The sequence below is a fragment of the Pseudochaenichthys georgianus genome, chromosome 6 (assembly GCF_902827115.2).
Source record: "Pseudochaenichthys georgianus chromosome 6, fPseGeo1.2, whole genome shotgun sequence".
Classification (NCBI taxonomy): Eukaryota; Metazoa; Chordata; class Actinopteri; order Perciformes; family Channichthyidae; genus Pseudochaenichthys; species Pseudochaenichthys georgianus.
In genome coordinates, this window is record NC_047508.1 from 31,416,446 (window position 1) to 31,443,265 (window position 26,820).

General features: G+C 40.7%; 1 protein-coding gene across 2 annotated transcripts in view; it reads left to right on the top strand.

The window, feature by feature from the left end:
• Positions 1–18,114, top strand: part of ano3 (anoctamin 3) — a 51,600-nt gene extending 33,486 nt beyond the window's left edge. For both annotated transcript variants that reach the window (XM_034084623.2, XM_034084624.2), the window contains 19 exons: positions 2,901–3,035; positions 3,579–3,685; positions 4,908–4,963; positions 5,062–5,183; positions 6,478–6,612; positions 7,412–7,508; positions 8,075–8,135; positions 10,469–10,551; positions 10,683–10,823; positions 11,199–11,363; positions 11,581–11,617; positions 11,727–11,838; positions 12,113–12,170; positions 12,437–12,534; positions 12,822–12,976; positions 13,113–13,265; positions 13,988–14,138; positions 14,221–14,410; positions 14,883–18,114. In XM_034084623.2, coding sequence (XP_033940514.1) covers positions 2,901–3,035; positions 3,579–3,685; positions 4,908–4,963; positions 5,062–5,183; positions 6,478–6,612; positions 7,412–7,508; positions 8,075–8,135; positions 10,469–10,551; positions 10,683–10,823; positions 11,199–11,363; positions 11,581–11,617; positions 11,727–11,838; positions 12,113–12,170; positions 12,437–12,534; positions 12,822–12,976; positions 13,113–13,265; positions 13,988–14,138; positions 14,221–14,410; positions 14,883–15,065 — 2,239 coding nt within the window. In that variant the 3' untranslated portion in view covers positions 15,066–18,114. The remainder of the gene's footprint in view (positions 1–2,900; positions 3,036–3,578; positions 3,686–4,907; positions 4,964–5,061; positions 5,184–6,477; positions 6,613–7,411; positions 7,509–8,074; positions 8,136–10,468; positions 10,552–10,682; positions 10,824–11,198; positions 11,364–11,580; positions 11,618–11,726; positions 11,839–12,112; positions 12,171–12,436; positions 12,535–12,821; positions 12,977–13,112; positions 13,266–13,987; positions 14,139–14,220; positions 14,411–14,882) is intronic.
• The last annotated feature ends 8,706 nt before the right edge of the window (positions 18,115–26,820 follow it).

The following is a 26,820-nucleotide window of genomic DNA, read 5'->3' on the forward strand; positions in this document are numbered from 1 at the left end:
AATGTTTGAATACTATAGTTATCATTCAGCTCACTGAGAAACTTAAACTGTGAAAGTTTGAGTGAAACGTTTATTGTCCTTTTCAACCCAACCATTGAGTACATTTTAATGAATCCAGGGTTAATCAACCTTTACATAAACTGAGTAAATATACGGTATGCGTCAGGCATCAGTTAGTTTTAATTGGAAAGTCACACACTGTGTGCAGCACTGATAAGGACCAGCAACTAAAATGGTTTCAATAGTGTTTACAAATCAAGATAAGTGCAGTTGACCTTTGTTTGTTTAGATGAATGTGATTAATTAAGCTTTATAACCTTTAAAAAAGCACAGCATCCTGTTTGGAAGAGTGCAATACTTTAACGCTGACGCCGCTCTTCTATAAAATATGTGTAATCTATTCATCAAAAAGATGGAGCTGCACAGGATGATTAGCATAATGTTTTTAGTGGGACGCTCTCATGCTTTGATGTAATGTTCAAGATGCTCTGAAAGGATTACACATTTCCATCTCTCAATGTGGCTTGAATGCGAAAACAAGAATGACTTTTTAAAACACCTTCAACCCTATGTACATTTTATTTCTGAAAACTCTACAAACCATCTAAGGCCCTTAAAGAGTATTATTATTATTATTATGCTTTTGGGGGTTTTACATCCTTAATCAACACAATTATGAATCCGAAAGAATGAGCATCATAGGGCCCTTTTAAACCTGTTTCTCAATTACAATGAGTGATGCAGAACCTACAAAAAATGTCTGTTACATTTAGAGCAGTATTTAAACATTATCTAGACATTGTAATAGTTTTGCTCATGCCCTTCTCACTACTTGAACAGGAAACATTTCGTATCACATACTTTAATGCGACATCCGTATTAAACAACATTTTCAGAGGCTTCTCATTTGATATCTGTTCCTTTTTGATCTCAGCATTGTCCATCAGGTGATGAAAGAAAATGGGAAGGCTGTTTGAACCGCGCCAATGATGTTAGGCCTGTATGTGTAACCTTTGAAAGAGCCCTTGTAAAGCTTTGAACAGGCAACGGTTAGTGGAGTGTGATATTACCGGTCATGAAGGACGGCGAGTCATTAAACTGCACACATGGTGTGACTCGCGCTGCTTCCACCTTAACGCTCGCTTTTGATCTGAGATTATTGATGATAATAAACAAGATAGCTGCCACAGGACAAAGTAACTGCCATAAACATGGCTGCTTTAGTGTTTTATGATACTTCATAAGCTTACTGTTTCAATAACCTCACAAACACATTATTGATAGAAACTTAAAGAGTTGATAATATGGCTGATTTGAAAGTGATAACATTGTTTTTTCACCTTTTAGATACAGTATTATATGTTGTTTAAATGGTCGTGCTTGCAGAACACACACCTACACACACAGACAGACATCGCAGGAATCTCTCGCCCACTTGTCCAACTGAGAACAAAGCACTTTCAAACCTTGTGTGAGAAGCATCTTACGTCACTGTGAACAATGAGTACCGTTATGATTTCTTCACAGCTCCTGCGAAGCTCCCAAAGCTTATTTACCCGAGTAGTAAATATGCGTTATGTGTTTCCTAATGATCTGTCTCGAGCTCGCGTCCCTGTGAAGCTGAACAAATGGGCTCTGTGCAGGCGGTCACAGCTCATTGGGTGGATATCATTACTTGCTGTCTTTTTCACAAGAACATTTATAAAACGCTCTCTGGCTTTGGTGTTTTTTCACCCGAAGTTCACATTTGTATTAACTTGATCCATATCAGGTCAAAGCCTGACAAGACAAGAGACTTCTCCAGCAAGTCTGTAATATTCTATATACTCAGCCAACTCATGTTAGCTCTCGGACGTTCATGTTTGTCTGACGGTAGGATCACCTCTTTGGTCCAGACTGTAATACATCCCAATTACTGGATAGATCACCGTGACATTTAGTGCAGCGACGTGAGGTGCCCTCAGAGATTTATCCTTCTAACTTTTATGATCCCCTGACTTTTCACACAGCACCATAATAAGGTTGAAATGTTAGCATTCAGCTCAAAGTGCCACTGTGTGAAGCCTCAAAGAGCTGCGCATGGCTGCAGACTCTTACTCTGCTTTGTATGTGTTGATTATGAAGGGGCCTGGGGAATTAGAAATGTGGCTGGAGAGGGTAGACGGAGACAGACCGTGACAATAACATTCTAATTAGATTTAATTTAGTGGGTGTGCAAGAATATATTGGGTTTGTGATACTATATTGAGCAGTATTGATTTTTTATGAATTGTTTACATGCAATTAATCATGGCGTAGTGCTTGAAAAGTAGTGCCAGGAACTGTGATGGATGCAAGTACAATCAGTTAAGTCAAAAAGTGAACTCTTTGTAATCATATATGTACGTAGATGTATTATAATATGAAGATTCACTTTAATAATATTTTAACAGTATATTAAAATGTTTATTGCTTACAGTATTGCAATATATTGACTCATAATCCCTCTTGAACCATATTGTGTCACCACCAGATAACCGCTAACACACAGCTCTACTTTTTAGGAAGTCCATGCATGCCTTTACATTTTCTGCTCTTAAATCATGACTGTAATCACATAAGAAATGCCTCATGATAAATAAATAATCCTTTGAGTTGGATTTAGCAAGCTGTTCCCCTGGATCAGAGGCTCACGATTTATGAGCAATATGAAAATAAAAATTAACATCTGCACAGTGATGCCTGCTGTGAGTGCATGCATGCGTGTGTGTGTAAACTTGTTTTCAGTGGGTGTGAGGCGGTGCGAGCTTGTCAGGGTTGTCAGAGAACAACGTTGGGAGCCCCTGTTCCACATGAAAGAATTCAATCTTCATGTTAATCTGTGCCCTTAATCCTGTTTTCCCTCTCGTGCGTCTGTGCAGCAGGTTTCATCTGAGATGCCGACAGATAAAAAGCTGGCTGCCCAGAAATCCCATGAAGCTGGACAAAGAGGCGTTGCCTGACCTGGAGGACACTGACTGCTACACCGCTCCCTTCAGCAGAGCCCGCATGCATCAGTAAGGAGGACATGTTCACAAGTCGTTCAGAAACTCACGCACATGATCAGGGTGTCACATAATGGCTGGGTCTGTATCAGTAGTCTAAGCTGATATAACCCTAGTTCCCCTCTCACCCATATCATCCATTCATCTCCTGAGCTCTGAATGTGAAATAGATAAACCATCAGTCTTGTATATTTGATATCTTTCAGTCAGAACTCTAAAGACAAGCCGATCATAAATAATATATTGAAATGCAGCTGCAGATGTGCATGACACGATAGGATTTCACCCCAATTCCTTCCTGTTCCTTTCATTTTCACTTTGATGAATCCATCTAATCATTTCCCAGTGATTCTAATGTTTTACTTTGCATGTCAACCTTGACGGCTTTTCGTTAAAAAAAACGCTGCTGGAATGAAACAAAGTTTTCCCCACAAATTGAGTTTTAATGAGCTTTGCTTTATTGTCTGGCTCCACACTCATTAGAGGCTGTGACTGGATGATATTGATATATTGTTACATGATGAATAACTGAAGGAGTGTGCTGTTACTTTCCAGCTTCACTATCAACAGCAGAGAGGCCTTCTTCTCCAATTCCACCAGAAGCAGAATAATTCATCACGTGCTGCAGCGCACCAAGTATGAGGACGGAAAATCAAAGATGGGTAAGGCTTTCTCTTCTTGCTCTTCATGTACTGGACAATATTTCCACTGGTGTCACATTAGTGTCGGGGGGTTCCCTAGGCTCATTTATATGGATATAATAAAGTACAAGTATGCATCATAATGACCTTATTAGGAAATGGCATTCACTGAGAAGACTCTACATATTCTATAAATAAATGTGGTTCATTGTATTGCTTTATTCAAAAGAAACGTTGGTGTTGGGTAGAATAATCGTTGAATAATAAATACCAATGTGAGGAAATGGAATAAAGGACACAGTAATGCTGTGTTTTCCTGCTGGTGGGTTTGTGTTCATTGTGTCACGAGCAGAGCCATCAGGGCACCACTGAAAGAGAGCAAATGCAAGCTAAAGGGGGAATTATGTATTTGTTTATTGTATTGCTTTGGGATGATTAAAAGCTTTTGGTTTCCTCCAACTTACGGCTGATCCCTCCTTTCCTCCTGGATGTTTTGTCTTTTGGTGTCGGCTGTTAAACTGCCCGTCCACTCCCACATCTACTTTCCTCTCTGTCTGCCGCCAACATGTTTTGCTGCGGAAAGTTTGGCCTTGAAAGGCGGGAACCTCTTTCACATCAATAATTGAACACTGTTGACCACTTTTCTCTCAGACAAATTACATTACATTGCATTTAGCTGACGCTTTTATCCAAAGCGACTTACAATTAGTGCGTTCGACCTACAAGATACAAACTTGCAGAAAACAGAATCATATAAGTACATCAGGCTTCATAGAGCAAAAACATTTCAAGTGCTACTCAACTGGCTTTAGGTAAGCCAGCCCTTTATTAGTATATAAGTGCTTTGTTAATAGCAAGCTGCACAAATAAGATCAGCTTCCTCCCCGCTGCTGTTCGGACTATCTACTACAGTCTCAGTCAGGGCACGGGGACAACCATGGAAATTAGTGCACTGTTGTCCTGGGAAACATTACATAACATTTCTTTCATCACCAGTACCTGCAGCCAATTCACACTGCTTATTGCGATGAGTCATTTTACACCAAGTAATTAGGGTCCAGCAAAAACAGAGCAGGTTATTTTGAAGCTAATGCAGCTTGCTGGTTACATCATGCAGGAAGTTGCTTTAAATGAGTGTCCCATTGGACCCTTCTCGTAATTGTGACCGGTCTTGAATTTTGTATGTGTGTTTCTACCTGGTATATCTGTATTCTTAACATTACGTGCTTTTTTCCTGCTTTAGGTATCAACCGGTTGTTGGGAAATAACACATATGAGGCTGCATTCCCTCCACATGAGGTGAGAACGGTTTTCTTTTTGTGCGGTAGAGATGAACAGATTGTCAAAGTATAACGTTTCTCCTGTAATTAATAATGTTCTTCTCTTTGTCTCGTCAGGGCGGCTACAAGAGCAGACATCCAATTAAGACGCACGGTGCCCAGAACCACCGGCATCTTCTGTACGAGCGCTGGGCCCGCTGGGGAATGTGGTACAAATACCAGCCTCTGGATCTCATCAGGTAACCAACACAGCTTCAGGAGCTCTTTCTGAAGACGTACACAGGCTGCAGTGTCCTAGTTATAAGCCTTGTTCTGTCTTTGATCCTCTCTAGGATGAGATGTTTAAATAGAACATGTTGTAACCCAGTTGTTTATCTCCCTGATGATAAAGATATTGAGGTTTCTGATCGCAGTCGGCTTTCTGAACTGGCTTTTTCCCTCCCTAATGTTTCAGTATGTCGGATATTTCTGAACTCATGGAGCTAATTTACGAGTTGAGAAGTTGTGGAAGTTTGACTTCACTTAAGTTTAAAGCTGCCTTGGCACTGCTGTGTTTTAGCACAGTTTGACATTATGAAATATGCGCTTATTCACTTTACACTCTCGCCAAGAGTTGGATGAAAAGATTGATAACACTCTTTTGTGTGAAGTACAGATCTGGATCCAGGAGATGATTAATTTAGCTTTGCATTAAGGCTGGAAACAAAGGAGAGCACGATATAACTATTATAGTTTTTAAAAATCTCTCACACCAAAACAGTTCATCTCTAGTAGTGGTTGACAAATGTTTAAAATGTCAGGAGGATATATAACTATTAAATTATGCATTTTCATGTAGATTTGTTATTGTAGGCAGATTATTTTTACCTTTTGGACAGGCTCATTTCCTCCTGACATTTTAAACATTTGTCAACCACTAACTGTTTTGGCGTGAGAGATTTTTAAAAACTGTTTTATTGTGGCAACATATCTCCTGGGTCTGCATATAAGAAACACCTTCTGCATATCAGTCTAAATGGGTGATGATACTGTATGTCGTGCTGTGTTCACTAATCTTGTTAAATCTTGTTAATGCATCTTTAAATGGTTACTCAATTAAACATTGTTTTATAAAGTTATAAATTGATGCTGTGATAGAATATCTTTATCTCCCACCTTTGTAACCTTTGTTCAGTACCCTGAAACGAGGGTGCATATAAACTAACTTACGTGAGTGACTTCCTCATTGTTAATAGAGTGATGCATACAGGTTTAGGAGTTGCCTGATACTGAGCTGATTTACTGGAGCATTTGTGAAATACGTGTCTTGCTCAAGGGCACCGTGACTGCTGTGGTTTAGGAAGAAGACACAGCTACTCATCATTTCCCACCACAGCATTATACTTTCAGCCCAGCAGCCCTGTTAGAACACCACAGTCAGCCCACAGTGCACTAACGACACACTCAACTTCACCGCAAGTAAACACCGCCAGCTTTAATTAACTCAGTTTGTCGGTGAATTCTGACCTCACTGTCTCTCTGTCTCTCTCGCAGGCGTTACTTTGGTGAGAAAATCGGTCTGTACTTTGCGTGGTTGGGCTGGTACACCGGCATGTTGATCCCCGCCGCCCTGGTCGGTGTTTTTGTCTTCCTCTACGGTCTCTTCACGATGGACTCCAGCCAAGTCAGGTCAGTACACACAACCTGCCTACAAAATATGTTTGTATTTTTTGGGGGAAAAAATCAATTTGTGTAAGAATCCACGTTCTTATCTTTTTAAGATTCTGAATCGATTTTCGCTTTCCAAAAATTGATTTTTGGAAATGTTTTTTACAAAAGAACCAGGATGTTGCTGCTGATGGACAGTTATCTTAAACACCAAGTCTAAAGTGTGTCAGGCATTATTGTGTGATTGGATGAAGTATCACTAAGAATATTAGTATAAAGGGTTATTAGTGTTCAAATCATTTTTGAAATGTTTTGAGTAAAAAAGCCAACCTAAACCTACATATTTTATTTATGTAACAGGCAGCACTTTTGTTTTTGGGTCATTTGTTATTCTTGCTGACACTAACATTTGATTACAACTTTTAAGTTTTATTCAAAGGTGTTTTTTTGTGCAATTTCAGCATGAATACATGTTATTTTTTGTCTTTGGCCACCAGACCCAGGGACAGTTTTGTATGGTTATGTATTTATATTGCAATGTTTGAGAAACCTGTGACCCAAGTTTTTCATTACACAACTACACTGTAGCTGTATATATGACATTTAACAAATCTTTGAATTATCAGTGGACCGGACATCCTGAAATTAACACCTCTATGTACTGAATAAAAAAAAAACTTTAGAATCTGTGAATCTTTTTAACTTTGATTCAATTGAATTTGAATAGTGAGATACCTAAAGATCGAAAGCTCTATTAAAGTGTGTAAATCGTGAACATTCCTGATTGTTGCTGTCATTTTGTGGTTCCTTGTCCCTCCAGTAAAGAGATCTGTGAGGCCAACAACACCATCATGTGTCCTATGTGTGAGGACACCTGTGAGCCGTGGACGCTGAGTGACAGCTGTGTATACGCCAAGGTCAGTACTCAGCATTTTTGTGTGTAAGAGTCATCCGCTTCTAGCACCTTACAAACGTGTTACAAACATGTTTAGGACTAAAACGCCACCCCATAAGCTAACTCTACTTTAAAACGTTCTAGAGTATTTCATTATCAAAGAAAGCCTGGAGCTCTGAAGGGACTATATCTTCTTTTTAAGTATTTAATTCAGATTTTGAAACATTTTTGGAAATACACTCAATTATTTATTTTTTTATTTACCAACTGTTATCCAAGAAGATCAACACTACTTTCATGTATGTCTGTTGGAAGCTACCTCTTGGAACCTGTTGTCAGTGTATTTACCCTAAGCTAAGCTGCAGGATCTGTCTTCTTATTTACCTTACTCATTTGAGACTGGTATCAATCTTCTTCAAGTCTAAATCTAACTCAGCAACATGTTTCCTTCAAATGTCTCATGAGAGCCCCTCTGCAGCACGATGTATTTGAGGCTGTTGAAATTGGAAAATGTTCAAAGTCACATTTCTGTTTCATCTGTTAGTTTACCATTTCCAAAAGCAGCTCTTCCTGTGCTTGTGTTTCTAGGTGACCCATCTGTTTGATAATGGCGGCACTGTGTTCTTTGCCATCTTCATGGCTATTTGGGGTAGGTCGAGGCTTTCTTTTGTCCTTTTTGTCCTGACTTTGTGAGCATTTGTTGTCTGACACCAACTCTATGCTTGGCTTGATTCAAACCCTCCTAGAATTCAACAGTGTGCTCGAGCTCATGCTTCTACTCTCCACTCAACTCCTTCAAATGCGACGAGCTGAGATTTCAATATTCAAGTAAAACCCTCTGTAATGCAAATACAGAATCTTCCCTCTGCTCATCATTTGTCAGTGAATAAATCGTGGACAGGTTTTCTGTGATTGAACGTCTGTGCTGACACTCCCAGTGCCATCCTGATGTAATTAGTCGGATAATTAAACATTTCTCCAGGGGGAGTCGGTATCGTGCAGCTGACAGAGTTGTGGGATTGTGCACTGATAGCAGTATATTGCAGCAATGGTTCCCACAGCTATACTAACCTAGTGATGTAGAGTATGAGCAGCGTCTGGCCCACATCCATCTTCCTGACAGCGTGGTAAATAATCACCTGTAACAAGAGGACACACTTGTGTTTGTGTCTGGGCTAACTGAAGGCCGGGGGGGTCCGCGGCTCTGAACCCAGCATGGAGGCTTTTGGCAATGTGGGCCAAAATAACAGTACTGCACCACTCAGTGAGTGCACTAGCTCTGGTGTCTGTGTGAGTGTGTGAGTGTGTGAGTGTGTGAGTGTGTGGTAGAGAAAGATATGAAAAATGTGTTGGCCTAAGGGACCGAATGTCGGCATCTGAGAAGGTTTCTTCTCTCTTCACACAAAAGTGGGTCAAGCTATGTTACACTTCAACATCTTGAAGTGTAACATAGCAGAGGATTCACTTGTTGCTGCTTTTAAACGCCACAATTGCTTTGTGTGACCTACATGTAGCTTTATCACTGTAATCCTTTACATTTACTTTAATTGTATCACAAATAACTGCACCTGTGTACAGCTGGAATATACCTGTGGCAATATGCAGGTATTGACCATAACTGTGATATTTAAGGAGATTTTGATACCAGGATAATAATGGACATATTATAATATCGTCTTTCCACTATCCCTGAGGGTATTTATTATTTTTGTAATCTTTTCGACAGTTATGGTTTCAGGCGCACTGTCCACACCCCAACACTCATATTTGTAGTGTAATTAATTTGCCGAAAAACTTGGTTAAAGAAGAATATGACTATCAAAATAATGTTTTGTTTATATATTTTTTAATATATCAATACTGTGAAAATATCTTTATTGTGAATTAATTTGGCTATGATTTATAGGGTAGTGAAAATATGAGCTGACCTCGCTACAACTAACATTTACTGTAAATGTAATCTGCTGGTAATTTTGTTAAAAATGCCATAACCCCTGAGTCCATGTCATGGTATTGCTTGCTTTGTCATACCAACAGTATAAGACATACAAATACAAATTAATTCTAATAACTCAGTATCTGGAACTTATATTTGTTTGTCAATATTGTTTGAAATATTACATAATTGTTAAAATAGTTAAGGATTGTTGTGGCTTAATTGATTAACTGTTTAAGCACTAAGCAAATGTAAATGTTCAGATGTATAAAAGCGCTGTGTTAAGGCTGCACAGCACTGATTGAATACTCCTGTCAGTCTTTAGACGTTGCTCCCTCGGCTGAAAAATCCCATGTGTATAATGTGTATAATATGTATCAATGAAAACGGACAAAAGGGCTGAATCAGAACTATAGTGTTACAGTGTCTCACGTAGCTCATATGTGATATTCATGCGGTATTCATTTCCACTCCGAGCTCCGCCTGTCACTACCTTTGCCCTAATGGTATCATTGAACCACATTAATATTGATTCTGGAGCGTGCGTGCCGTTCAGCCTTAAGAAAGATGCTTTTCTTTCTGTGTTATATATCTGTGATAAACCAGAATACATGATACATCTTCACAGAGAAAGATTACCAACATCAGTTCTGGTGTTGTGAGCAGCTTGAGTTTCAAAAGATTTCCACACAAAGAGAACAATGGCTCCCAAGTGAATTCTGCCCACAGAAAGATTCTCTTTTGAAGTCAACACAAAGAGGCACCTGCCTGACAAAGACACAATTTAGAGTGAAATATTGTACAAGTAAAGCTTGTATGCTACTCTTCCTCAACCTTCCCACAGAAGTTAAGCGGTCTGTGAACTGATGGCTGCAATCAGTTTCTTTAATGGCCGATGGACGTCACTGCAGCCTGTGTTTCACTCAGGATATCTGGTGATGATTCTGTGTCCACAGTGAACGGCCAACTGCAGTCTCATTCATATTAATCACACTATCTGTTATATACCAAACTATAATGTGAGTGTATCCTGATCCCGTCTGCAGCCACTGTGTTTCTGGAGTTCTGGAAAAGACGGAGGGCAGAACTGACTTATGACTGGGATCTCATCGACTGGGAGGAGGAAGAGGTGATTCAGCCTATCCTCTAATAAATTACCTCACCATTTTAATTCATGCAGCACATCTTTTAAATGTGACACTGATTACACAATTATAAGTGGAATTAATTGCACTGACTGTAATGTGTGTTGTTCATCAGGAGGAGCTGAGGCCTCAGTTTGAAGCCAAGTACTCCAGGGTGGAAAGAGTCAACCCCATCTCCGGGAAGCCCGAGCCGTTCCAGCCCTTCTCAGACAAACTCAGCCGGCTCATGGTGTCTGTGTCTGGAATATTCTTCATGGTAAACCCTTTGATCTTTGAATAATCTCCCCTTTTGGGATTCAGGCTCAGAGTAAGATCGCTGTGTTCCCTGTGCTGTGCCACCTTTGGAGGGTTGTGATGTGCCAGCAGCGGCATAACATTTCCCCCTGCTGGAGGAAAAGGGAATTGATCAATAGGATGTCTTCCTGATGGATTTTTTACTGATGACATTTGAATGATGAGTTTTTTGTTCACCTGAATAGTTAATTGTTTCTTAATCAATAGGATTCCTCTTTATTCTGCACTGTAATTCATTATAAGATGACATCAAACAACCTAATCTAAAGTATTCATCACACACATGCATATAACATCCTCTCCTCTATTTCTCCTTTTCTTCCTCACCGCTCTTTAGATTTCCCTCGTTCTGACTGCCGTGTTCGCGGTGGTGGTTTTCCGTCTCATTGCCATGGAAAAGTTTGCTTCCTTCAACTGGTATTTTGTGAAGAATAACTGGCAGTTTGCCACCTCTGGCACCGGCGTCTGCATCAACTTCATGATCATCATGTCTCTCAATGTGGTGGGTGTCCGGACAAGCATCATCTGGCATGTTTACATATCTTGTCGAATGCCATGAAAGATTTACTCCGAACTTTGTTCAAGGAAATATCAAATTCACTGCCAGAGAGACTTTGTTTTTGTGCTTGCTGAGATTCCTGTTTGCCTCTCTTTTTCATATTCATAATCCTCCTCAACCTTTTCCATGTTGATGCTTACGAGTACTATCATCTTGTCAGGTGTATGAAAAGGTGGCCTATCTGCTGACAAATTTAGGTGAGTGTTGTCCGCATTCTGCATGCATGATTACCTTTTGTTATCTCTAACATGGTTGACAAAGATTTATTTTCTCCCTCCCAACAACCCCTTTTTCTCCCCTTCTCAGAGCACCCACGGACAGAGTCTGAGTGGGAGAACAGCTTTTCTCTGAAGATGTTCCTGTTCCAGTTTGTAAATTTGAACAGCTCCACATTTTACATCGCTTTCTTTCTCGGAAGGTAGGCTGGCTGCCATGAACTGTTCCCGTTTACAGTGAATTGAATGAGCGATTGTGAAAAGATGTTTTGTTTCAAAGTGTCATGTCATCCGCCAAGACTCCTTCCCTTTCCCTTCTCACTGTATAGTTCTTTGGACCTCATCTTTCAGTATTTCCACAAACTGTACAGAAATATAACCAATCAGTGGTTTATCAGACATAATTTGCACCTTTAAGTACCTTCATTTTCTCAGATTGGATTTCACAGTTAATAATACCAATCTCAATCTGTTCAGGTTCGCTGGCCGGCCGGGAAAATACAATAAACTCTTTAATCGATGGAGACTGGAGGAGGTGAGTGCAATTAGGCATCACTAATTCTAGTTAGGGGTGGTTATTGCCTTCTTTTATCAAATATATTTATAATTGTCAATAAATTAATTTGTCCAATGATCAGCCTAATACTATATGAATCATTAATCTCCCACATAATTACTGGGGTTTTGAATTGTAATTATCAGAATGGGATAAAGTGTGTCCCAGGATTCAGTCGTGGATTTGAATTATCGGGCATGAAATATGGATTTCACACTTTTGTAATTTAACTGTATTGTTCTCAGTGTCACCCCAGTGGCTGTTTGATTGATCTGTGCCTGCAAATGGGAGTCATCATGTTCTTCAAACAGATCTGGAACAACTTCATGGAGCTCGGTTATCCGTAAGTAACATTATTTCATAATCATGTGTTTCTCTTTCTGTGAACCGTTTAGAAATGCCACCAGTGCTGTATATTCCAGTGATTGGCAGTTTACAAACCTGATGTCATTTCTGTTTAGTGTTGTTGTCCTTTAGCTCATTAGCGAATGAAAAGCTTTTTCTCCTGCAGAAACACATTAAATCCTAATCCTCTTGTGTGCGGCATAGGAAAAGGCTTTCTGCAGTGCTCAGTCAATTGTCAGAAATAATTGCTTTGCGTTGACAGTTAGCTACTCGCTACGTTTTCAGTTTGCTGCAGAACTGGTGGTCTCGAAGGAAGATGAAGAAAGGAGGTGGCGGAGGGCCCAACGTAGAGAACAAAGCCCAGCTTCCTCAGTGGGACAAAGACTGGAATCTGCAGCCCATGAACGCCCATGGACTGGTGGATGAATACCTTGAAATGGGTAAAACATTAAACCCTCTTTAAATGTCATATTTTGCTTAAGAAGGAATGGAAGAAATCAAAGAATGTACGATGTGTGTGCCAAAGTTAAGACGGACATCCTCTGAAATTCATCCAAACGCCTCTTTTATCTGCAGTTCTCCAGTTTGGCTTCACCACCATCTTCGTAGCAGCCTTCCCTCTGGCTCCTCTCCTGGCTCTGCTCAACAACATCATTGAGATTCGTCTTGACGCCTACAAGTTTGTCACTCAGTGGAGGAGACCCATGCCGGCCCGCGCCACTGACATAGGTCAATGTGATCTCTGACTGCCCCCACACTTCCTCTCCTCTGTGACTCTGTTGTGTTTTTAGATCACAGCCTCTTCTAACAGTAAAACACTGAAGGAACAACACGGTTTTTTTCATATGGAATTAGCTATGTTCCCGTTTCCTCTGCTTCTGTGCCCACCATATGCTGCTTCCCGCCTCCCACCAGCCCATCTCCCCTTATGATTACTAACACCGCCCTCAACTGCCATATAATATATGACCAAATGCTTTTTGTGGCACGTTGCCCTGTCATTAAAGGAGGAATCCACGCTGTAACATTCAGCATTCTTGAGCTGTAATGGACACATTATCTTTCACTCACACTGAATCAAAGAGAGAAAAAAGCTGCTTCTAAGTTCAAGCTGACATTTACAGATCACACAGAGTCTTATCTATGGCAGAAAGGGCAGAGAGATTTCTCTTCGCTGACAGCACAGTAGCCTGCACACACTTTTTGTAATGCCGCCAGAAAATAAGTATTTTGAGTCTGCATTTCAGGGCGTTGTTAAACTCATTTAGGTTGTTATTACTGTGCATAAGTACATTAGGTTTTTTCCTTTTCATTTGTTTATCAATATGTTCTGCATTATGCACTTTCTATTTCAAAGGCTTTGCAAGACTCGTAGAACTAAAGCTCCAAAGTGTTGTGTATGAGGACATGCAGGTTTCTGACTCTTTGTTCTGCTCTGGTTGGGCTGTCAGGTATCTGGCATGGGATCCTGGAAGGAATCGGCGTGTTGGCAGTCATCACCAACGCCTTCGTCATCGCCATCACTTCAGACTACATCCCCCGCTTTGTTTATGCCTTCAAATATGGCCCGTGTGTGGACAAAGGACACCACCACAAGAACGAGTAAGCACTACAAATAATGTGAAAGCTTGAGGTGTATCCGGCAGAGTGTTACAGTCTGATAGCTTCTCCTTTCCTCCCTCAGGTGTTTGCGAGGCTACATGAACAGCAGCCTGTCTGTGTTTGAGATGAGGGACCCGATGAACGGCAGCCTGTCCATATACTGCCGGTACAGAGACTACCGGGCGCCGCCCTGGAGCTCAGTGCCGTACGAATTCACGCTGCAGTTCTGGCACGTCCTGGCTGCCAGGCTGGCCTTCATCATCGTCTTTGAGGTCAGTCAGCATTTCCTTTTTGTGTGGTAACCAGCCAAAAAGTATGACTGTTTTGTAGGATTATATTTTTATTTTAATTAATTTAGTTCTGTCTTTGATAAATGCAAACCTCACAAGCCCAATTTTAGTACGTTAAAAGCTGTGATCTTGTTTTGAGGAATTTCACTTGAAAACCCACAGAAATAAATCCCAAATGGCATGGTGGTCCCGCTAAAAATAGGCACCATGTTTCTTTCTTCTTTCCTTGAATAGTTGTCAAGATGTTCCTCTAACAACACTGCCTTGTGCAATGATTTATATAGTCAAGAAAACTGGCAAAACATACACCTATAAAACATTACATACATACACATAAAAGTCCTTCTTTTGGTGTTATCCTTTTCATGCTTATCGAACTGTGCAACACATACTGGCAACTAAAGCTCGTCATATCTGTGGACGGTAACTCACAACTGATTAATGCCTCCCTCAGCACCTGGTGTATGGCATCAAGTCCTTCATAGCGTACCTCATCCCAGACATGCCCAAGGGTCTCTGCGATCGTATGAGGAGGGAGAAGTACCTGATGCAGGAGACGATGTACGAATCAGAGCTGACTCACCTGCAGAAGGAGCGGAAGAAGAAAGGACGGCGTTATCACCATGAGTGGCCTTAGCTTTAACCCCTCCACTGAAACAGCCCCCAACTCACAGGCACAGCCTCCCCCTGCCTGCTTACTTATGTGTTTTAGCTTTGAGAGTGTAGCTCCACTCGGCTGATTCCGTACACCAAAGACACCCGAACCCAGTTTCAGGCTCCTGAAACTGGCCGCTCGCTCGCCATCTGTTCCACGTCCAGTGTTGGCGCTGCTCCTGGTTTCTAGCTCTGACCCCCCGCCCCCGACCCCTCGCCCGGCTTCACCCAGCAGGTTGCCCCGGGGTCGTCTGTGCTGTGTCTCGGCTTCACTTGGAAAAACCTGTGCAATTGTAATGTTTACTATGCAGATCAAGGGCTGCAGATCACCACTGTTCACCTTTGGCACCCACCCTGCACTCTCTCTATGTGGCAGCTAGCTCTCCGCTTCGGCTCCGTTTGGTGCCGCTCGCAGCATGGCCGTGTTTTCCTCCTGTCACTGGTTATATGTGACAGCGCTACTTTCGCACTTAGCGTTTCTTGTTGCAAAAGAGATTCTAGTGATGTGGCTAACTAGAACAACGGACACTGTTCCTGCGAAGCGACTGTATATTGCCCTTGAAGCATGCTGATTAATATTTGCGGCAAGAAAAACAAAAAACAGCATTCATCATGGAGGATGTGAACATCCATTTAGTACTTTGACAAAGAATTATCTTTGACAATATATAAAGTGCATGGAAATATTGTTTTGTATCTTTTGATAGACCGTGTTTGTCATGAAGCCTGGTGTGTCTGTTCTAGGTGTGAGCTGTGTGTTACTCTGTTTGTGCTACTACTGAGCTTGACTGTCTTGAGGTGAAGAAATGTGAACTTTAGTGCGATTTGATTGTGCCTACAGTTGTGCGCACCACAATTGTGTCACCAACATCACGTGTGCCTGTTTGTGCTGCACGAGTGCACGTGCTTTTTTCAAGTGCAAGAAATATTCTCTCGTCGTTCTGTCTTGTGATCTTCTGTGAATCTCTCTGAACTCTCCTGTTAGGATTTGTTTTGGATGTGAGTCACAGTCCCTACTCGGGTCTCAGATAATGGCTCTGAAACACGGCATACGCTGTAACGTGACTCCCATCATGAACAATGTACACACTCGCATGCAGGAGCCACAAATCTGCTCTTCCGTTCTGCACTCGCAGCCTGTTTTTCATTTGTTGTTGGAAGCCCTGGAGCGTGGTTGAAACTTGGACCACTGAGACATACCTGTGGCTTGGATGTTCAGCTTGCAAAGAGCATCCATCCACTGTTACTCACTCACAAAGAACCACCACCAACATAATACATGACTAGTCCTTTGCTAAGCACACGGACTGATGCAGTTTCAGCTGCTTCCTGACTTTTACTGATAATAAACTGAGAAATTAGGTTTTGTTTTAAGCTGTGACCTTTGTTGTGGTCACCACTGATGTTAGGGAGAAGCATGTTTTTTGGGAACTCAGGAAAATGGGCAGCATGAGCGACACGTCCATCTGTGAGTCAAAATAATGTCCTGTTTCATTCATGGTGAGACACATAGTTGAAGAGTGAGTATTCATGAGAGGGTTCGGCGCGAGAGCTTCAGTAGCCTACAGGTCATGTTGATCAAATGACAGTAAATAATATTAAGTAGACGGGAAAGTTACACCAAACTAACTACTGAAAGATATCACTACCCCGACCGCATTGCACTAGATTGAACACTGACAAACTTACTTATCATTTTACATGATTTAATTGTATTTATTTATTTTGCATTTTATGATGTATGTAATATTTTTATACTTTCTTTTATGATCTATCAGTATGAGTTCATCCGTATTCACCCCCAGATAAACAAAGTATTGTCCACATTTCTCAGGTGTCCGCTGAATGTTTTATATTTTCTAAGATGTAATCAAAGGTGTCCTGCTTTTTAGGAAATATACTTTCTGCACTGTAGTCCATGTGCATGACTATAATGCAAACTCACAGATACTGCATGTTTGATTTTACTTTGCATAATCACGAAAAGTATATCCGAGCAGAATCGCAGGTAAAATGGAGACAAACTGCAGGTTGTTGGTTAAGAAGTAATGATGCTTTCAGGTCATCGTGTTCAATCCATTGATCGCAATCATGTCATTCACTAGAGAGATTTTGTAATCCTCGTTCCAGTATTTAGAAAAACTAGTCCATGTTTTCTTCCCTGCTATGTGAACATTAAAGATCTGTGCATGTTGGTATCCTTGAGTTTGAACAGATGCAGATGTTTATGGCCTGGTACATTTGTACAGTAGAGTTTGTATGACCTAACACCTGTTAAGTCATTAACAGCATCTTAAACATATCACCCCCCTCCCCCCCTTTTTCATTTAATCCCTTTTGGAGGTCTGGACATGATGTCTAGTTTCTTGATGAAGCAGAAGAGTAAGAGTATTTTCTAAATAAAAGTTTCAGTCTGATTTATATATTTTGGTCTGGAAACAACACTTTTGAATCCTAAGATTTGTCCACTGGGAATGAGAATTGTAGACAATGTTTACTTTCTAACAGCTGTGTTTGAGCTAATGGGATAGAGATAAATATTATAAATGTAAAAGACCTTGGATGTTTGACTTACCCAGCCACTTATCCTTTCTTATCTACTCCTGTCTAAAGGCATATGTTCACTTTCTCAATAACACATGCTGCACAGTGGTGGAAAGGCTGCCTTCATGCCTTCCACTGTTGGCGATAGCACAATATGGATATTGCATAATGAGTAATAATGGCATGACCTTGCACATCTCGGAAAATATAGCAGTCTAGGGGGATTATGCTTCCTGTATGCCTCCTAATAGAATTAAGCTTGAGCAAGTGATGTACTTGACGTGGAAGCACAGTGAAGTCAGAGCGTGGATTAAACTGTACTATAAGGTGGTACCAGTCGTGACATGAAGTGTATCAATAACATTGTTTACTTCGTTCCTGTTTACATGTAAAAACCATATTGAAATGTATAAAAATAATGTAACATAAAATAATTTGGATATCACTCTTTTCTGTAATAAATCATGGATTGTATCTTTTAAAGCAAATCTGGTTTCTTCCTTTGTGTTACTAACTAATGATATTAACAACAGACAAACAGCCGCAGGGCCTGGATGGTATCTTCTTCATGAAGTTTCACTAAATCTGCTTACAGAACAAAGAACAGTGCAGCAAAGAGCAGGGGTTGTTTTCTTTATTCCCCCTCGCTATTATCACATACCACAAATCTTCTTGCCAGAGAGAGTTCATATGACATGTTGTTGAAAAAAGGAAGAAACCCACTATTTAAGTAATGTAGGATTTTCCCTCTTCTTTATGCTCAGCCCTCACTTCAGACTGTTTTTCCGCTCATGTCATGACATTTAAAGAAGAAAAAACGAAATGGTTTACTTTAAGCTCTGATGAAAAATGCTTAATACTTAAATTATTTCCTCTGTTCGGTATTTCTGTTGGATGACTACACCCAGATATTTGCTTTCACGTCTCAAACCAACAGACGTCACAAACTGACCTAAAAATTTTTTGATTTCACAAACCTACCACTGTTGGGTCCCACAGAAAAACATTTTCAGAAAAAGATTTATTGCGTTTCTTTCTTGTTGTGCAACTGTCCCATATTAAGGAAGGTAGATGTCGTAGTGTGGCACTGGAAAATATTGAAGAGGATGCTGAAAAAGTTTAGGTGTAGGCACAATCTAAGCAAACATGATACATTCTTTGACCAAAAATAATGAAAATGAGGCAAAACACAACTTAAAATGTGGGGAAATAAATAAGTAAACTTTCTTTAGAGAAAAATAACGTGTAAAAATGCATCATTGCAAGTATACCTCCTAAATACATCCATCCTGCACACAGAAGAAAACGTGTTTTCACCAAAATGTATTCCAAGTATCATTTGTAAAAGTACTTTTACTAGGTTTTTATCTGTTCTTTTTGTGACAGGAACAGGAACACATAAACATGCCACTTCAACCTAAAATAAATCCCAGTAACTCAATGGTGAAACAATCAGCAGTGTACCTTGAATAATTTAATACACAAACATGTGTTATGTTATATCACATGTTATGTTATATCACATGCTATGATTAACATAATCACATACATGTGTTTGCACAGTAACAGATGCTGGGCGAATAGGATGAAGCTGCTGGTATCTTCTTCCTACAAAAAGAAAAATGCTTTGGTTTAACACAAAATGTACAAAATGGAACCTAAAGCTCAGTTGCACATTGCTGACAGTCGGGGGCTTTCTGCAGGGCGAAGGTTAACCTGTGGGTCTGTTCCTCAAGCGGCGCTTTTCACATATTGAGCATTTTTCCAGAGATGTAACTCAAACCAAGGCTTCATAAATCAGTTTTGTTAACCACTCTGTCTCATACAGCCTGTAGACATTAGATATCGGTACCTAACAGCACCTCCCACTGACTGATCCGCTGAGATTTGCAGTGCGGGTTAGGAAGGCAATCAGTGGGCTCGCGGAGTGTGTGGCCATAAATCCAACAGAGATAAGGTGTAAAACAGGAATAGGAGCCAATGATGACCAGCAGGGGACAAAAGAGTCACATTAACGACATCCACAAATCATCATCAGCTAGCTGAGTGTAAGAAACTGTTTCAAACAGTACTGAAGGACTACAACCTGAATTGGATTGGATCTTTTATAGGAATGGAAAATACGTGTTTTCACAAACATAACATTTAATAATGTTGATTAAAATGTGTCTCACTGACTCCACCTGAGGAGGCCCAGTCAATGTTTAGCCAGAGTGGCAGCTTGGCTCTGGAGTCAGTCTGTTGGTCTTTTGGTCTATCCAGCACTTTGGTTCAAAACAACTTCTAAGCATCTATTATGAACTGCAATGACATTTTTCACAGACATTCATGATCTCCAGAGGTTGAACCCCACTGACTCTGTTGATTCCCGTTGTCTCTACAACAATCGGAAAATGTCCATTTTGTAGATGTTCACCTTTCCTTCAGACTTCAATATAAATTTGATTTGTGATATCCTGATTTTACATCTAGCGCCACCCACATGTCTAATCGAAGTTCCCCGATACTTTCAGGTTTTTGTTTTTGATCAAATACATGCAAAAGTATTGACATTCTCATCGGACACAGCTGTACTTCATGTAAACTTACTAGACTAAGATGGTGAACCTGGTAAAAATGATAACAGCATTTAGCCTTTAGCTCTAAGCACTGCTGTGCCTGAGTGAAGCCTCACAGAGCCGCTGTCTGTAGACTTGTGTAAAGTCTTGTTAAATTGTTACACTTTCAAAAAACGTATCCGTCTCAGGCTGTCAGCATATGTTTCATCAATTCATTGGATTGGAGTCTAAACCGGCTCCTGTGAGGTCCTTTCAAGATGACTTATAAGCATTTGAGCTGACAGCTTAAGACAAGCCTTGTTCAGCTTGTTAAAAGTGGGAACATTTGAAAATCTGTTTTCATAAGTGAGCCATTTCAAGCAATGCATCCAAATTCTAATATTTTGTGCATAATGCATTTTCCACAGCAGCTGGTGAAGATAACAGTACAGCAGGCATGGTGTTACCATAGCTGGGTGAAAGAGGGGTGAGATTAAGATGTGAAGCATGAGTGACAGATGAGTTGACCTGAGTAAAGCTTCGCAGCAGGCCCGGTTCTACGGGGGTGCATAAGGGTGCATTGCACCCTCAGTCTGCTGCATTTATTTGGTCAATTTAAATGGTAAGTAACGTTATTATGTCAGGGGCGCGTGACCTGTGCCGCTGCGCGTTCGTCATCTGCAAGGTGCTTACACAGCAGTCAATGATGGACATCAGCAAATGGTTAAAACAACCATCGCCAACAGTGACACTGCATCTACTGCAGGTAATAATAGTTGCCCATGGAGGCGGAGCAGCCACAGCCGTCTTTGTTGCCCCAAACACCGCTACCCCTCGGCGACCTGCAAGTGCCAGAGGACCTTGGCAAAACAGAGCCTGCCCAGGTATATTTAAAAAATACCAGTAAAAAAGATGCCATCTTCTGCTATGCCTGTAGACATTTCGGTCTTAAAAGGGGAGTGATTTGTAAAATATCCATAAAGAAAAAGTATATCTGTTTACAGTTCTGTTTCATATGGGTGTTGAGATGTATCCATAGATCTCTTCATTTTGCCCTCAAAGTGCACCAGATTGATGCTTTTAACTTCAATATTAAAAAATAAATAAATCTTCCCAGGGGAGCATGCCCCCGGACCCCCCTAGAGGAGGTGAGGACCCCCCTTGTAAAAATAGCACTTTACCACTGCACCCTCTCTAATCTCAGATACACCCCAAGTCATGTTGTTCTGGAACCGGGCCTGCTTCGCAGGGAGAAGTGGCACACTCAAATGACTTTGCAGAGCTTGACGGATGGAGGAACGGACACATGTACAGAGGGTCAAGGCAAAATGCCGCTATGAAATCTCGAGAAAACAGCAGTTATTTAAAGACATTCTGCACAACTAGACATATGAAACGTCACCATCAATGCTGCAATGGTAAGTTGTAGCAGTAAAAGTGTAATAAATACTGTTTGTGTTCAGCATATCTTGGATTTGATATTGGGAAAACAAAACAATTAGAAACATGAGTAATTTATGAATATCTGTGCCTTTGCAAACAATACAAATCTATTTTATTTTATTGTTCAATGTCTCCTAATCAGAGGCAATAAAGTGCAGGCTGCAGAGTAAACACCTGCAAGTCGATCCAACAGCTTTTCCTCACCTGTAAAATATGATTTATTGCGTTTGATTGGCTGTCTGAACACCTGTCCTGCTGGTTTGGGTTTGGGAGCAGAATAATGTGTAGGTAAATAGCATTGAGCAGAATAATGTGTAAATAGCATTAAGCAGGTTTTGTGTTTACACAAATGTTTTTGAGTCCAGAGGCCTGTACTACGAAGCTGGTTCAACCTAACCTGGATATGTTTGAGTTAGCCGGTTGGCCTAATCCAAAACATACGCGCTCTCGCTAAACGGTCCTACGACGCGGGTTATCAAGTGGATCGCTCAAGCCAGCCGTGTCCTATCTAGTTAGGTGCGCGTTCACATGAGGGGTGGTATTTGGAGCATTCGACCAATCACAAACATGGACAAGCGTACTGACAGCGCAGCGTCATACTTCCTGAATGAAAAGTCAACTAAGAAGTTAAACCTTAAACATCCATGACTTAAACACTTTATCCAGGATCAAAGCAAGGTGAATACAGCTGGTAAAAGAAAAAGTGTTTGAATGCGTACATTAACAGGTTTATGATATCACTGCCCCGTCTAACACACGATCTGACTTTAATTACATTTGACTCGAGTGTTTCGTCAACTTAATGTGTTGCTTAAAATAATACTTCTGCATACAGTATGTGACACTGTGAGTGTTGCACGGCCAGATACGGCTCAGCTGACTCAGATAAGGAAATATATGATACATTATGAAGTGATATGCCGCGGACTGTAGGCTACTTAATGTTACTCTGATCCGGTTACTTATGTTGTGGCAGATATTTAAGGAAGCTTTCTTAACGCTAATGTTATAAAAGTCAGATTGCTTTGAAGATGGAGGTGATATTCTATTCATGTTCACGTTCACACAGTCGGTAATTTTTGCCGGCCGTCTTTCCTGCAACGGCAGTTTTTCTGTATTTCCTTTCTCCTGTAATATGACTTGATCGCTTTAAACTCCGCACACTGAGCTCTGATTGCTCAGCAGGCGGTGCTTTCACTGAGTTGAGCTCTTAGCCTGCAACCTAACCTGCTCCGGGGCAGGTTAGCCGCTCGGCATAAGTTACCATGGAGATCTAGCCCGCTAAAAAGAGAACCAGCGTCGTAGGACCGGAAACCCAGAGTTTTCCCTGAAGTTAGCCGGCTAAGAGAAAATCCTGCTTCGTAGTACAGGCCTCAGGTGGTAACAGCTATGCCCAGCATGGGCTAAATTCTGTAGGTGCAGCTGGTGCAGGTCCTCCTCCCTCAGACCTGGTTCTCCTCCCTCAGGCCTGGTCCTCCTCCCCCAGGCCTGGTCCTCCTCCATCAGGCCTGGTCCTCCTTCCCCAGGCCTGGTCCTCCTCCCTCAGGCCTGGTCCTCCTCCCCCAGGCCTGGTCATCCTCCCCCAGGCCTGGTCCTCCTCCCTCAGGCCTGGTCCTCCTCGCAGGGAAAGACCCTCAGCCCTCTCTGGCCAAACCAACAGACAGGACGTTCATAAAGCTGAGGTCTCCCCCAAAGTCTCTAATCATCCATCCTGTGAATATGAGAGGGGAACAAATAGTGTAATAGATGCTTTGGACAATAAGAAATATAAAGTTAACTGTTGAGTTTCTCAGTTTTTTAGATTGACAGGGTTTAATAATACAAACAAAAGGAGAGGCACCATAAAATAAAGATTGGTCTTTCAATAAATTGTGTTGATTTTGTCTTTTGAATTGTTTATCTAAAGTCAAGTAGTTAGAACTGGTACTTATAGTTTGAATGATAATGGTTATAATGTTTGGAGGAGGCATCACAGGTAAGAGCACCATTTGTTGTGTTCCATCCACAACAGATTGATGTGTGTATGTATTGATCTACTATTTCTTGAATCATTACTGTCAGTCCAAAACAAGAGATTTTGTTTTAGTAACATGTTTTTAAAACATTATCTCTTTTCCACTACACTATCTTGAATATTTTAGTTTTTACATCACTACATTTATCTAACAGCTTTAACATTGTAAATGTGTCACTTCGGACTCTGGGTAATTATGACAGCATGTCCTACTATTTTGAGGGTTTGAACAAACCAGACCTTCATCTATTAATGTAGAAAATAGTCAGCACATTAAACCATTATGAAAGTAATCATTAGTTCAAAATGAGCTCCAACTACAACAGTTAAGTCAACTCTTGCATCGGTAATAACAATAAAACAAATGATATAATATAATAGTATAACTTGTGTTTTAAATACTTTAACAACACTTTCCTAATTATACTAGCATACTTTTACTAAAGTAACATTAACATGTTTAAATGCAGGGCTTATGTAAGAGTATTAGTATAGTGTAGCATGGTCTACTTGACTTATCTAACCGAAGTGATCGTAACGTTACTTTGCAAACCGTCACCACTTCATAATTAACTACGTCTGAAAGCAGAAGTCTAGGGCAAATAATTGCAAGTCTCTTCAGTGAGAATGTCACAAAATGGTTTAAAAAGAAAAGCCACATTCTGGAAAAAAAGTCAAAATCAAAAAAGAAAAGTGATATTTTGAAAAAAAGGTGACATTTAAAAAAAGAAAAGTCAAAATCTGAGAGAAAAGTCAAATTTCAGATGCATTGTGGGACATGGAGTTTATGGGCAACGTGCCTCTGTAAAGTAGCATGTAACCGTATAATAAAATCATATTTTTTGCAAGCTCTTGTGGGGCCACATAAAATGAAGTCGCGGGCCGGATTTGGCCCCCGGGCCTTGAGTTTGACACCCCTGGTTTAGAGCGAAGCGAATATTCGCATCACGTCCGGTCTGAACGCAGCATTAAAGCGAGCTCCGCGCTGCACTGGAAACGCGCCATTACATCACCAGAAGTCCTAATTTCAGGGGTCATTTCTCCCAAAAAAATTGTTTTACTCACTCTATCAATAGCCCCACCAAAAATATTTTCCACCAGCCGCCACTGGTTGCAACTGCTCTTGACATTTACAATGTTAATGATGCATCATCAACTAATTTGCCTTATGATAATTTCAGAGTTAGCTCAGATTAAAAAGCATGTGGCCTTTTTAAATAAAGTAATTGTTTAGCTAAATTGTCCCTAGATGTGTTATAGTACACGTCTCTTTCTACATATTAATAATTTTTCATTTATTCCAAATTTGCTTTTTTTAATCACCTATACACATTATCATCAACCAAATAGTCACAGAAAGTAATTGAATGAGGACTAATTAATCATTGCTATTAGTGTTGAGGGTTTAATAGTAAAAGCTGTATTCCTGCAAAACATATTGGCTGCCAAATTCGACCAGATTAGCATACCTCCTGAATATATCATGCAGTTACAGCAATGACATGCCATCCAATACTGAAAAATGCGCATTGTGCTGATAAGTGGCACTACACTTACATGGTACAATTTAGACAGGGTTTTACTTGATTATTTTCAAATCCATCCTTGCATTGAGTCTTGATATTTCCAGACAGAATACTGCCAGTAGCTCCAAAACTCATAACGACCACCGGCCAGGCAGATTGTCTGTTTGTTCATTATTGCATTATTCAAAACAACATTATGCAGAAGTGTGTGTCTTTTTTACATTGATTTTTGATTAGTAGGAGTTCTGTTCCTCTTGACTAGAGCCTTGTTTTAATGAAGGTCTACATCAGGGGTGGGGAACCTCCGGCCTCCGGGCCGTATACGGCCCGCGAGACAATTTGGTACGGCCCTCGAGGTAATTTATAAACACACGCAAAAAATTAAAAAATGAAAGAAATCTAGACCGCAAAAAAATTAAACAAGCGAGTGCCTGTTTTTCCTGGCCAAGGTCAGGGTCCTTGAACACAACACGAGCCTAACGTGTCATCACGTGGTATATGTCTCGACTGACAGGGGTGCAGTTCTGACGGAGAGCACCAGAACGCCACTCCAGCACTTCAGAAATTGCAGTACCGATAAGTCCATACACATGCCGCAGTTTCTGCGTGTCTGTGTCTTTAGTTGAAAGCCCAGTGGCGATCTGTTCATCTGTCATACTGATCAGACAGTCAATAACTGTGTTGTTATCATTAGCATCTGGTTAGCTAGCTATGCTAACGAATATAAGAAGCTTTTTCTACAACCAGTGAGGTAAAGGCGCTTTATATGATCATTATAGTTATAAAAAAAATAAGAGAATAAAGTAAACAGGTATAAAATACTATATGACAGTTATTAATAAAGAAGAATACAGTTTGAAAGGGGAGTGATTTGTCAAATATCCATAAATTAAAAGAAAATCTGCTTACAGTTGTGTTTGGGTGTTGAGAGATGTGTCCATATATCTCCTAATGTTGCTCTCAAAGTGCACCAGATTGATGCTTTTAACTTCAACATTTAAGCATGCCCCCCGGACCCCAGAGGAGGTTAGGTCCCCCCCCCACTTAAATCATGTTCACATGGATAGGAAACTAAATACATTTGCACACTTCTTGTGTCCATATCTTTCTGTTTTGGTGGCCACGCCACACCCTGCACGTGCATGCATGTCATGGTGAGATATCTGGATTAAGAGGTTGCTTTTTCTTTGCACAGAATGAAATGAATGGGCTGTGATTTTAGTTTTTTTTAAGCAGAGGTCAATAACTTGTACGGCCCTCTAAGGATATTATAAAAATTGAAATGGCCCTTGAGAGGAAAAAGGTTCCCCACCCCTGGTCTACATGAATAAACAATTGCTTCACAGATCTAAACTTGCCTGCAGGCTCTCACCCTCCTGCTGCCTCACATCAGATCTGAGGAGGAATGCATTACCACCATCATGTCTTCACACACACACACACACACACACACACACACACACACACACACAACACACACACACACACACACACACACACACACACACACACACACACACACACAGGACAACAGTATACAGTAGAGGATCAACAACAACACCCCTCCCAACTCCTCTAAATGATATTTGTCACATCTGTTGCTACATCGGCCTCAGGCGGCTCTGCTTTGACTGCCGGTCAGTTTACTCTGTCTGTTTATGATGAGACGCTCTA